The following is a 12,581-nucleotide window of genomic DNA, read 5'->3' as shown; positions in this document are numbered from 1 at the left end:
TGTTTATGATACAAAAGTGAAGCTCCTTCAATCCTGCCCGCATATTTACAAATTTAGTCACACAAAAAAAATAATTAAAAAACATCGATGAAAAGAAACATAGTGTATACATTTCTTAAAGTGTTAGCGTATGACGCACCCTGAGTGTAACTGAGAGTACCAGGGTTGCATGCTGTATAAAGAGGTGGACTTGAGCCGAGATAAGGAGAGTCCGCAGCAGGTAGCAAAAAGGGATTGCGCACACACAATGCGGCACAGACCGTGAAATCGCGCCGTCGAAAGCAAATATTTGGCAGCATCTGTTCAATTTATTATCTAGACAACAACTCTAACTATGTTTTGATTGCTTATTTAATATAAATGCGTACAAAATCTGGTGATTTAAAGAATACAATTTTTATTACATTATGTTACGAAATTCATTGTCCCGAATTAGCCTCCATAACTTTGTTTGTCTTTGCGTACGCCTGCTTTCTCGCATGCTTATGTAATTCGCCGCTTTTGCATACCCTACGGACGTCTTATTCTGGCTGCGGAAATTTCGCTGTTGTCATTTTTGGGAGGTGGATCGCAAAACACATTCTGCTCCCCACTCAAAGCAACACGGCGCGAGGCTGTGTGTGTTCGAGGCATCACTCGACGGGCAACCATGAATCGCTATTGTTTCTTTTTTTCGTGTCTGACACTGGCCGCCTGCGTGTTTGCCGGCAGGGTCCCCCGGGACGCCATGCCTGGACCCCAAGCGGACAAGCAAGGTTACACCAGCATGTTTGACAAAATTAACTTGGACATGGTCCTGAAGAGCGACAGGCTGCTGAGGAGCTACTTTGATTGTGTGATGAACCGTAAACCTTGCACCGCGGAAGGAAGCGAACTCAAAAGTGAGTTTAAAACAATAGATAGATATACGCCAAATCAAAGTCACAAATAAGTGCGTGATCAAGAATCTAAAGACTAATTAAAATTTATTATTTATAGTAATTCTTCCTGACGCATTGAAGTTTGGGTGCTCCAAATGCTCTGAAAACCAACGCGAAGGAATCGAGAAATTAATCAATTACTTAATTGCCAATAAGCCCGATATTTGGAAAGATCTGGAGGATCACCTCGACCCCAAGGGGATCTACAAGCAAAAATCCACGACATCAGCAGAGAAGGGGGCTACAATTAAAGCTGAATAATTAACAGTTGACCAGAAAATAATGTTATGCACCTTTTTCAATCTTTTTCTTGCAAGTGCAATTGTTTTTTCAATAGTTTTGATGAATAAAAAAGCCAACAGTGAAACTATCTCGTTGAAATTCAAAACACGCAGCTTTGCACTTTTTCGTTTGAGTTTTAAAAAATAAATTTGAAATGACCAAAAAATAACACTGTTGTTTCTTTTAGTATATTTCTCCTTATTCAATAACAAATTTAAGTAAATACGAAGAGAGCAAAACATGAATATTATGCCAAAAGGTGTTGCTTCAACAGAGGTAGAAAATATTTTGCCCAATTTTCTTAATAGTTTAGTAAACGGATTTATGCCCCAACTTCTTCAGATTTGAACCCTCAAAAAGCCAACCAGAAAATTAACCCTGAAAAAGCAGATAAATGAGCACAAAAGGGCTTTGAACTACAACGCGTGGTTTTCCCACACACGGCGAAAACATCCGCATATTAATTGTTATAACAGGAAGTAGTTGGCGATCGAAACAGGGCAATGAACGAGAATTGGGACAACTGCCATCGACCGACTGAAGCCGGCGTTCGCATCGAGTCGCCGAAACCACCAGTGTCCCACTTTTACGCTGCGCAGAACTGAGAATTATTGTTTCAACAATAAAATAATATCAAAAAGCAAACTGAATACAATGCTCCGTGACCAGTGACGCTCGAATTATTACCATTTTTTTTTTATTAAAAAGTGGCACAAAATCAATATTGTCGGGGGGAAATGGATCGAGCAGTAAAACCAGTTACTATGTATGGAACTCATTAATCCAGAAATTAAGACCATGTTGTATTGTTTAGTATTTTGAGTGAATGTTGGCAGCAGTTTATCTTTAAAATAATCAGCATTGAGGAATAGCTAAATTTCAGATTTTATCGAAACATTTTCATAAAATACACCTTTGATTTTGTATTTTTTTTCGTTCAGTCCTAGATACCTTTTAAAGTGTCAGCCGCAGCATTTCGAACTGCGGAAATTTCGCTTGTCCTTCACGGGAGATGGATTGCAAAACGCATCCTCTCCCCACTCAAAGCAAGAGCATCATATATAACGTGAGCGCGAGGCTGTGAGAGGCATCACTCGACGGCCGGACAACCATGAATCGTTTCTATTTTTCGTTTCTAACGCTGGCCACCTGCGTTTTGGCTGCTAGGATCCCCCGGGACGCCATGCCAGAGCCCGTGGCGGACGCGGCCCCCGACGCCCAGCGCAGTGAAAAGAAGCAGCAGGCCTACACCAGCAAGTTCGAAAACATCGACCTGGACCAGATCCTGAAGAGCGATAGGCTGCTGAAAAATTACGTCAATTGTCTGATGGACCGTGGCTCTTGCACCCCGGACGCATCCGAACTCAAAAGTGAGTCAAAACCATATAAGAACAACTGCTTAATTTAATTTTTTCCAAAATTAAAGTTAAAAATACGTGAACATATAGGAATCAAAATTAAATTTCAAATTTTTATAGGACTTCTTCCTGATGCATTGGAGTCTGAGTGCTCCAAATGCTCTGAAAAGCAACGTGCAGGTGCCGAGAAAGTGATCAAACACATCATTGACAACAAGCCCGAACAGTGGAAAGAACTGGAGGCAAAGTACGACCCAAAGGGAATCTACAAGCAAAAGTACAAGGCTCTGGCCGAGGAGAAGGGCTACAAAGTCGAATAATATAACAGTTAATTTGAGCAGTGTTGAGCAGAAAATAATATAATGCACCTTTTCCAAGCCTTTTCTGGCAAATTTTATTAAATTTCAATGGTTTGCTATGCTAAAGTGTACAATGATAACAATATTATCCCATTGAAATTCAACACAGGCTCGCACTTTAACTTAGTTTTAATAAATAAAACGAGATAAATGTATAAATTAAAAAATATAAGTTGTTTCTTTGTATATATTTTACCCTCATTAGATTAGTGAAAACGGAGACAGGAAAACGCGTATGAGGCTACGAATTTTTACCAAAGGCGTATATTCGATATTCGATAGAATAAAAATTTGCTTGATCAGATGGAAATATTTTTGCCAAATTTTCTGAGCGGATTCACGAGCCGATATAGTGCAACTTCAGTAGATGTGAAAATAATGTTTTTCCTGAAAAGCGGATATTTTAAAACAAAAGGCCATTGAACTACAACGTGGTTTCCCACACATATGGTGGAAACATCCATTTTCATGACCCAATAACCAACGCAATATAAATCTTTCCAAGGACGAAACACCACTTCGCGTTGACAGGAAGTTGTTGGAAATTGGAATAGGCGTAAAAGAGCACAATGATCGTGAGATAGGACACCTGCCGATGCCACAATTTTACGCTGCGCAGAACCACAATTCAAAGTGACCTGAATTTAAAGTTTATTCCTATTCTGCTCGCTCAATCTCGCTTTTTCATGATTTATTCATTCAGTTTTTTGCTAAACCACCAGAGACAGAAGCACAATAATCTGATATGATGCAAAATCCCTTAATTTATTATGCGAATACGGGCTTGCCTGATTATGAGAGAGAAAAACTAACAGCGGAAAATAAAAAAATTATTACTAATCTAGAAAATTTATTCAGCTCTGGTCGTTCATTTCTTAAATAAAATTTATTTTTCTTATAATCTATATGTACGATTTATTTTCTAAAATTCATACATAAATGGCTATAACATTTTCACAGAGAAATAAACTTGACAGAAATTAATTCAGGGGCGAACGCACTTACGTGCTTCACCAGGCTGCTCAGTTCAGAGTGGCAATCGCTGCCCTTTATCGGAAACTCGGTAATTTCTAAACTTTTCAATCTTCTCAGAACCTTCTGCTGCGTAACCAAAGCGGTCAGATACTCCAAGTCTTCAGGGACGAAAGTAACATTGAAAATTTTAACGTCTTCCAGGTGTGGGGCTGATAAGATGTTCGAGAGGAAGATTTCCGGGCGAAGACAAGACCTGGAAAATTTAAAAGTAGATTTAAAATTCATTCTGCTTTACTGAATTTATTTTAAATATACAATTTTATTTCCTTTAATATTGCGAAAAAATTGATAGGTTCGAAAGAGTCAGTTATAATCATTCCTCCACTGAGATGCAGTGTTTCCAGGTTGGGACACGACTTTAAAATTATGTTGTATTTGATTTTTATTATGTTCCTGTAGTCTTGGAAAAGGCAAAGTGTTCTCAGTGTCTCTCCATTCGACATCAGAATCTTGTCCAAAATTTCCATGCTTTGAGGGAGATTTAAAATCACGGCGTGCGACAATTTGGAGAAATATGGAAACACGAAATTATCCAAATTAGCCGGGAATCTCCGCCAATCAATCTGAAAAGGGACAGTCCGTTGAAAAGCCTCACAATAAAAACTAAAAATCATCAAATTTAAAGTTTTTGATCACACCAATCAATTCTTAAGGGTTGAATTAGGTAAATTGGATCATTTTACCGATCAAAAAAGTGCAGCGCGACGTTCGTACTTTTTCCCGCCAAAACGATATGAATGCGAGAAGTGCGCATGCGTGAGAGCTGGCTGGATCTGACAAAGACGTCATTCGTACAGGCGGTCTCTCTGCAAGTGCTCAAATAACCAGCTCTGACGCATGCGCAGTTCTCACATTCCTTTTTTTGGCGGGAAAAAAGTTCACGCATCGCGCTGGACATTTTGGTCGGAAAAATATCTCAAGAATCGATTAGTGTGCTCAGAAACTTCGTCAAAGACGGTCTTTTTAACCTTCATATGAGTGACTTCTGGAAAATTTGCGAAATGCTGGAACTCAAATGCTGCAGCGGGCCGGGCCAAGAGGTGCTTCAATTTTTTGTGCCAGCCCTTTACACCATCTCGAAGGTCGAAAAATAAAGACCCATTTTCCTCCGTGGCCTTGTCCCCGATGACCTCGAGGTTGGACACGTGCTGCAGAAGCAGATTCGCCAGGAAATTGCACACTTCCCCGGTCACCACGACGTTTTTTCTGCCTGCAAAAGCCTTGAACCGAAATTCTTTCAGCCTGCTAAACTGCGTTTGCAGCTCCTCCACATCGACTTCTCCGCTGATTCTAATAATATTCGCGCTTACGCAGCGCAACGAATACAATTTCCCGCAGAGGCTCAGCAGTTGCGAAAAATCGACGCAACTATCGTTCAAGTTCAGGTTGCAGAGCAGCCGCATTTTCCCAATGCAACCCATCATTTTTTGGTCCACTTCGTACTCGAATGATCTCGTGTTGAATAAGTCGCCGATTGTCAGGGTGTTGATGTTCGGACCACTCCGATTTATGATTTCCAAAATCTGGAAATTGATGAAACTTAATTGTTTAAGGACATTGTGAAATAAATTACTAAAATAATTACGTTTTTGTCTTTAAAGATCGTATTTGACGAAGTTTCTGAGCACACCAATTGATTCTTGAGGGTCGAATTAGGTAAAATTGATATTTTTCTCGACCAAAACGTCCAGCGCGACGTGCGAACCTTTTTTCCCGCCAAAACAATAGGAACGTGTATGCGAGAAGTGCGCATGCGTCAGAGCTGATTTGATCACTGGCAGAGAGACCACCTGTACGAATGATTTCTTTGTCAGATCGAGCCAGCTCTGACGCATGCGCAGTTCTCGAAAATACGTTCATATCGTTTTGGCGGGAAAAAAAGTTCGCACGTCGCGCTGGACATTTTGGTCGGGAAAAATCCACTTTTTAACCTAATTCGACCCTGAAGAATCGATTGGTGAGCTCAGAAACTTCGTCAAAGACAGTCTTTAACTTGTAAGTAACATCATCAGATGGTTTAACTGACGAATTTCAATTATTTTCGATGCATTTTGATCACCATTATAATTTTTTATTATCTCGAAACTTTTCCCAAGCTCTTTGAAAAACATTAACAAAAAAACTTGTTTGGAAAATCCTCCTTTGCACATAAAATTAACTGGTTTAACTCAAAATTGAAACAAACATGCAAGATTAAACGGGAATTTGGAAAAATTAAATAACAATTTAACTCTTTTTAAAATGTTTGTCAGGCTTAAAAGACTCGAAGTGGCATGGTTTATACTTATTCGATGCCTAAAAGAATATTAACTCACAGAAAAATTATCAAACCAGCTTAAAGTTCACAGAAAATCAAAGATAATAACTTTTAAAGAAAAAAAAGCTGTTCAATTTTGTTCTTCCTCCATTCCCTCCATTCATACCTGTTTGATGTAGTGCTTTTCCGAGTTTAAAAGGTGAGGGGGGCGGAAAGGAGACAGCCACCTGGAGTCAAACTCCTCTGTCAGCTCGTTGACGAAGGTTTCCACGATCATGACGTGCGCCTTATCGTTCACTGAGCCGAATCTGCACGTTGACGAAGCAATTTTCTCTATTTCTTCCAGCAGCAATTGCTTGTCAAAATTAGCTGCAGAAATACATAAGAGAAAAATTCAAATTAATTTTTAATTCACTAGCTCAAAGATCCACAAAGATCTTACACAAACTCGGACTCTCTTTTTTTCGGATCGAGAGGAAATATGAGCTTATACCACCAAACTTTGGAGCTCTCCTCAAAGTGTCCACTGCGCAAAGAGAAAATTATTTCCTAATTTAAGTAGACACCATTTAATTCTTACGCAAATTCCGTATTGGAGATTTACTCTGAGTGTTAACCGCTAATCTGATCATAAACCACGCGGCCGCTGTGATGGAAAGATCCTTTAGACGTTTCGGCGAGTGAATATTCAGTCTGGACACCCTCTGGTGCGTCAAACTCAGCAGAAATTCGTCATCCATGGTGAGGAGAGATTGCTGTATTAACTGGAGTCATTTGAAATAGAGCATAGAATGCCAGAAGGAAACAAAGCGAAGCGTTGCTTTTGTTGATAAGTGGCGTGTATTCGTTTAAACATGGCAAATAAATAAATAATAATATTAAAATATAGATTATATGGATAAATCTTTATTTGATTCGGCAGCAGGCACAGGTAAATTTTTTCCGAAATTATTTAAACAACACACACGATTCAGTTTTTCAAATTTAATATAAATTGTTTTGCAAATTTTGAATTTTGTGAGCGCAAGAGCAACAACAGTCGTGGTATTTCACAACATTTTATCACTTTTATTTCCATTTATTTGCTCGAGTTCATCAAGTTAATCGTTTTCAACAGCCTGCGTCTTTTATAATTAGCGCAGTTGTTGAAAATTCAAATTTGCAAGTGATGTTTTTTTTATGTTTCAAAATTGCACTTTTTAAAATTCCCTTTCAGCTTTTTTTCATTAAAAATAATGTGAAATTGGCAACTTACAATTCATAAATAAAGAAACAGATTTTAAATTTTGTTTTAATGTTTTTCCAATGTCCAAACATTTCCAATTTTCATTTTCGGTGCCTAATTTAATTCATTTCATAACAACTATTAAGAGGACGTGACGTATATGCAACCCGGTGGGAGTGTGCGTCTCGCAGGTTGCATAAGTTTCAGAGAGATTTTAAGCAAGGCCCGTAGAAATTTAATTGAAGCTCGTAGAAATAATTATTTTTTTCTTGCCACCGTTTCACATGATGTGAAAATTGTCCGTTACTAGACGTTCTAATCTTGTTTTTTTGACAATTTCTTATTCTCAGCAGCATATATAAAAGCTCCGGCCTAATTTTCGCTGATTAAAAAATATGAATGAAAATCAAGCTAAAAGAGAAGTTTGACATATTAATAATCTGTCGACTATGAGTGCTGCATAGACGAAAATCTTGCAAAATTTATAATGCGCTGTCTAAAATTGCAAAATTTGACACATTCTGGAAATAAATTTTCCTCTAAATTTTCTAGAAAAGCCGTTTCACAAATTAAACCGTACTTCGCGTGAAAAATTTAAAGAGCCAAAAAATCAAGCTTGATTTTATGGCAATCATCTGCGTAAAAACATTTAATCTCTTTTCTACAAGCCGTAAAATTTCAAAGGATTTCTCAAATCTCCATTTTTTGTGCATATTCAATAAATTTATAAGCTTAATTAAAATACGAACGCACTTTTCAAGATATTATATTGCAATCATATAAATTTAAAAGAATTGGATTTAACAATTCAAAAATATCGGAAATTGTCATCTTATACGAATGGTAGCGGAAAATACTTAAATTTTTTTCTATTCAATGGTCGGTTTTGGGTGCAGTGCGGCGGAACTGAAGAAATAAAAAAATATCTAATGTCTCAGAAGTTAACTAGTTATTGTGGTGAAATAATTTTCTTGTTAACATAATCTGTCAATCAAAAGAAAATTTCCAAAATCAACAAATCCATGTTTCTCTGATGTCCCGCTTTATGTATTTGAGTAACACAAACAGTGTATCAGCAGCCGAAGTTTTATTTACGGTTTATAAACACACTGTTGGATACATATATACAGACTGCTCAGTCTCATTCCTCATTCCAAAGTTAAAGCCTCTCTACTTCAGATTAATCGCAGAAAAATGTTTTACGCTCCCATTTACATAATTTTACTGTCGATTTCTTACATTTCATCTGAGGAAGAGGTTACTAGGAGCAAATCAACTGAGATATTAGGTGATTGTATTAATTTTATATTTATGGCTGTACATTTTATTTCTCTATCTTAAAATACAGATGAAGATGTGAAGGCCATGGTTAGGAAACCTTGGGAAGCCGACCAGTGGATCGTCACCACCACACACAAGATCGATAATTTGGACGTTGAATATTCGTGGGCCAATTTCGAAAACGTCAAGACAGTAGAATTTGACGAGCATGTCATTTATGGATCACGAGCCCGCAATTTTAAAGTATAATTGCCTAGAATTGGTTACAATTAAATTTAAATTGTGTTATTGTTTTTAGAGAGTAAAGCTTTTATTCGGTTTTCGCGGTTTTCCATTTTACCGCATGGCAATCAGGGATGTTCTGATCATGGAGGAAGGTCTTATTAACTTTGGATTTGGACGCTCGCCTACTAAAGAGTGGAATGAGGACATTACGTTTGTCGCGCCGTTCATGGCACAATTCAATCCGATCAACGGCACGATGAGCTCCGTGAAATACATCAATACTGGTATTTATTGTCACATTTTTTCACCGTTAAATACCATCTTTGACGAATTATTTGAGCACACCAATCGATTCCTGAGGGTCGAATTAGGTAAAATGGATATTTCTGCCGACCAAAACGTCCAGCGCGACGAGCGAACTTTTTTCCGCCAAAACAATTTGAATGCGAGAATTGCGCATGCGTCAGTGCTGGTTCGAGCACTTGCAGAGAGATCGCCTGAACGAATGAATTCTTTGGCCAGTTCTGACGCATGCGCACTTCTTGCATTCGAATTGTTTTGGCGGGGAAAGGTTCGCTCGTCGCGCTGGACGGTTTGGTCGGAAAAAATATCCATTTAGACTAATTCGATCCTTAGGAATCGATTGGTGTGCTCAGAAACTTCGTCAAAGACGGTCTTTAATCCAAAGATGGAGTAAAAAGTTGCGTAAAATACTCCTACAAACTTTTTAATTTTTAATCTACTGAAATGTTTTAATACAAGAAACGCACAAGTAGCAAGATTGAATCTCAAATTGCAATGCAAATGCAATAAACCCGAAAAGTGCAAATGATCGGTGGCACCATCTGTCGGCAGCTCCATAAACATATGTAATTTACTCAATTATTCTTTTTCACTATAGAATCATCTTTAAAAGTGCAGTGGAACAACATGGAACTGAAAATATTCGACAAAACTCGTCACACCATAATCGAAGAAAAATTTTCCTTTGAAGCTACCCTAACGAAAGCTGGAGCGATCATTTTCAAATACAAAGAACTTCCAAGCCAATCAGTTTTAAAGCAAATGAATTGTGGCACCTCGCCACAAAATAATTGCTTCGCCGGCATCGTAAACAAAGTTGCCGTGGTAGCTTACTCAAAAATAAGTATGCTTGAAATTAAGTGTAATATTTATTTGAACCCTTGTGTGTTTAAGGTGATACTGATATAGTTAAAATGGACCAACCGATCAATTTGGACTTATATTATTCAATTTCCAACGGCTCCATCATCGTTCTCATGCCAAAGAACGGTTGCTCTGCAAATGAAGGGTGCGAAACTTGCGTTAGTCTGAATAATTACTCTCCGGACAAATATTTCGTGAGTATAAATGAATCAAATGTTATTGACAAAATATTTATTTATATTTCTAGTGTGGTTGGTGTCCCCGCCAGCAAAAATGCGCTGTCGGCCTGGCTGGCAGCAATCTCGTGAGGGATAAAATGCAGTGCAACAAATCCATGGCGGAAGATTTTGATTCGTGTCCTGATGAAAATACGGAAAAAACTGAAAAATCGGATTCATCGTGGTTTGACTGGTTTTTACGTTTGTTTGGTTAAAAGTCTGATTAAATTTCAAGAGGCTTTTGTGATCAAATAAGGTTATGTTGTTTTATTTGTATAAAAGTGATGCATCTTTTTGTAATTAAATAAATTAAACATAATAGTTAAAATGGTTTTAATTTGGTTTGTATCATTTGGCGATTTTGTTATCATTATTAGTTTGTACGCGTATTAATTGACCAGTTGCATAAACCCTTAGTGTTCGAAGCCACCAACAGATGGCGCCAGCGTAGACTTTCGCTTTTAAGGCATTTCCGCTGCGATTTCAGACTCAATCTAGCTACTGTGCATTCTTCAATTAATTTGCCTTTTTTGACGTGCTGAAAACCAAAATCGGTTCAGCCATTCGCCGTAGTAACGTTGGAAAATATTCTTTTATTTCAAAAAAAATAGTTTTTCACGATTCTACGGTGGTGGCTGAACCGATTTTGGTTTTCAGACGTCAAAAAAAGCATATTAAGTGAAGAATGCAGCTAGTTTGAGTCTGAAATCACAGCGGAAGTGCCTTAAAAGCGAAAGTCTACGGTGGCGACATCTGTTGACGGCTTCGAACATTTAGGGTTTATGCAACTGGTGAAATAACTCACCTCATTCCACACGAGCGTGTCCTATTTTTTACTAAACATGGATGGAGAGAAATTTTTTTTTTTTTTTTTTTTTTGCCTTTTTTATCCCTGTCCGAGGACCGGAGGACCGGGAAGGGCGCGCACTGCACTAGCACGAATGCTGAAACCCGGGTCCCAATAACACCGCGAACGGATAACATGGGCGCACCAGGCCGCACAGGGACCCAGACCACTGAAGGGCCACTTGCCTCCGCACCGAGGACTGCATTGAAACGCTAGACATTCGTCCCGTCAAGCCAAGTCACGCATGCTGGAAAGGTGCAAACCAGCAAGTAGCGAGTCGGCGCCGGTGCGCCTCCCAGCCCGTTGAGCAATTTGAGCAATTCGAGTCACTAAACTAACCACTTTTTGCCATTTCTGACATTCGGTAGCCAGTATTAGATGACGATATATTTATGACGAGTGTTTAAAAAATATAGTTGGTTATCCGAAAATAAGTGGATCAGAAAATTAAAGAAATTGAGTAATCCATAAATTTACACATTTTTTTCGAAATTAAATATTTATGAGACAGTTGCAACATTTTCAGTTAAAGACACCTGGTCTAATTGTGAAAGAGAATTCCTCTACCTGTTGCTTAAAGAGTGCTGCAAAATCCGGGAAAATCCTTGTTGTCAATGCAGAAAAGTATCCCTGCTGACGCAAGTTAAAGCTAAAATTGACCTGTTAATTTTTGAGAAATTTTGAGTTAATTGAAATTTTGAAAAATGATTCACCCTTTGATACGTCTATAGCATGTTCAGATAACAATTTTTATTCTGATAAATGGCATGCAAAATATTTATATAATTAAAACGATGAATAATTTTGGTAATCCAGCAGAGAGAGCTTTATGTAAATAGGTTCGCATTAATTGTCGCCGTCCATCGATTAAAGAGATATAAATAAAATAACGAGCGATTGTGTAGAAGCCATTTTTAACGGGCCACTCGAAAATCCTTCGTCTCGGTTAAATTCCCACTTAGTGGTTAAAACTGAAAAATGCTAAAAAATTCACCAGTAAATTAAAACCAGAGTGTTAGACGGTTGGGACGTTGTTAGCTCAGATAAAAATAATTCGTTTGAAAAATTCAAAGTAAAACGCATATTTCCGAAGCAGCGCTGCATGACTTTGTTATTTATTTTTCTAATTTAGGTAAATAAAATAGCTTGAATCTATGCAAGTGAAAGTTTTATTATACCTACTACAAAAATCAACCACGTTAAAATTAAAACTATTAAAGTTTTATTAATAATTATTTATTATAATTAAATGAAAAATAAAACTGTAAATTATCTTTTGGAATTAAATTCTCGAACTTGTATTGTTTATTATTATATAGAATTAAAATTATTATTAACTGCAGAGGTACACATCGAACAATAAATTTAATCCAGTTTTTATTGAAAAGACTATCTGTTTTCGTAATA

At 37.6% G+C, this 12,581-nt stretch overlaps 2 protein-coding genes across 2 annotated transcripts; both read left to right on the top strand.

The window, feature by feature from the left end:
• The first annotated feature begins 727 nt into the window (after positions 1 to 727).
• Phk-3 (Pherokine 3) lies at positions 728 to 1,807 on the top strand. The gene is made up of 3 exons (XM_065480565.1): positions 728 to 881; positions 979 to 1,160; positions 1,679 to 1,807. The coding sequence occupies exons 1-3, from the start codon at positions 728 to 730 to the stop codon at positions 1,805 to 1,807; spliced, it is 465 nt and encodes a 154-aa protein (XP_065336637.1).
• Positions 1,808 to 2,307: 500 nt separating this feature from the next.
• LOC135936184 (ejaculatory bulb-specific protein 3-like) lies at positions 2,308 to 3,091 on the top strand. The gene is made up of 2 exons (XM_065478910.1): positions 2,308 to 2,572; positions 2,681 to 3,091. The coding sequence occupies exons 1-2, from the start codon at positions 2,314 to 2,316 to the stop codon at positions 2,878 to 2,880; spliced, it is 459 nt and encodes a 152-aa protein (XP_065334982.1). The 5' UTR covers positions 2,308 to 2,313; the 3' UTR covers positions 2,881 to 3,091.
• The last annotated feature ends 9,490 nt before the right edge of the window (positions 3,092 to 12,581 follow it).

This window comes from Cloeon dipterum, chromosome 2 (assembly GCF_949628265.1).
Source record: "Cloeon dipterum chromosome 2, ieCloDipt1.1, whole genome shotgun sequence".
Lineage (NCBI taxonomy): Eukaryota > Metazoa > Arthropoda > Insecta > Ephemeroptera > Baetidae > Cloeon > Cloeon dipterum.
The sequence above is the reverse complement of the archived record's forward strand: the minus strand, read 5'-3'. Positions and strand labels throughout refer to the sequence as shown.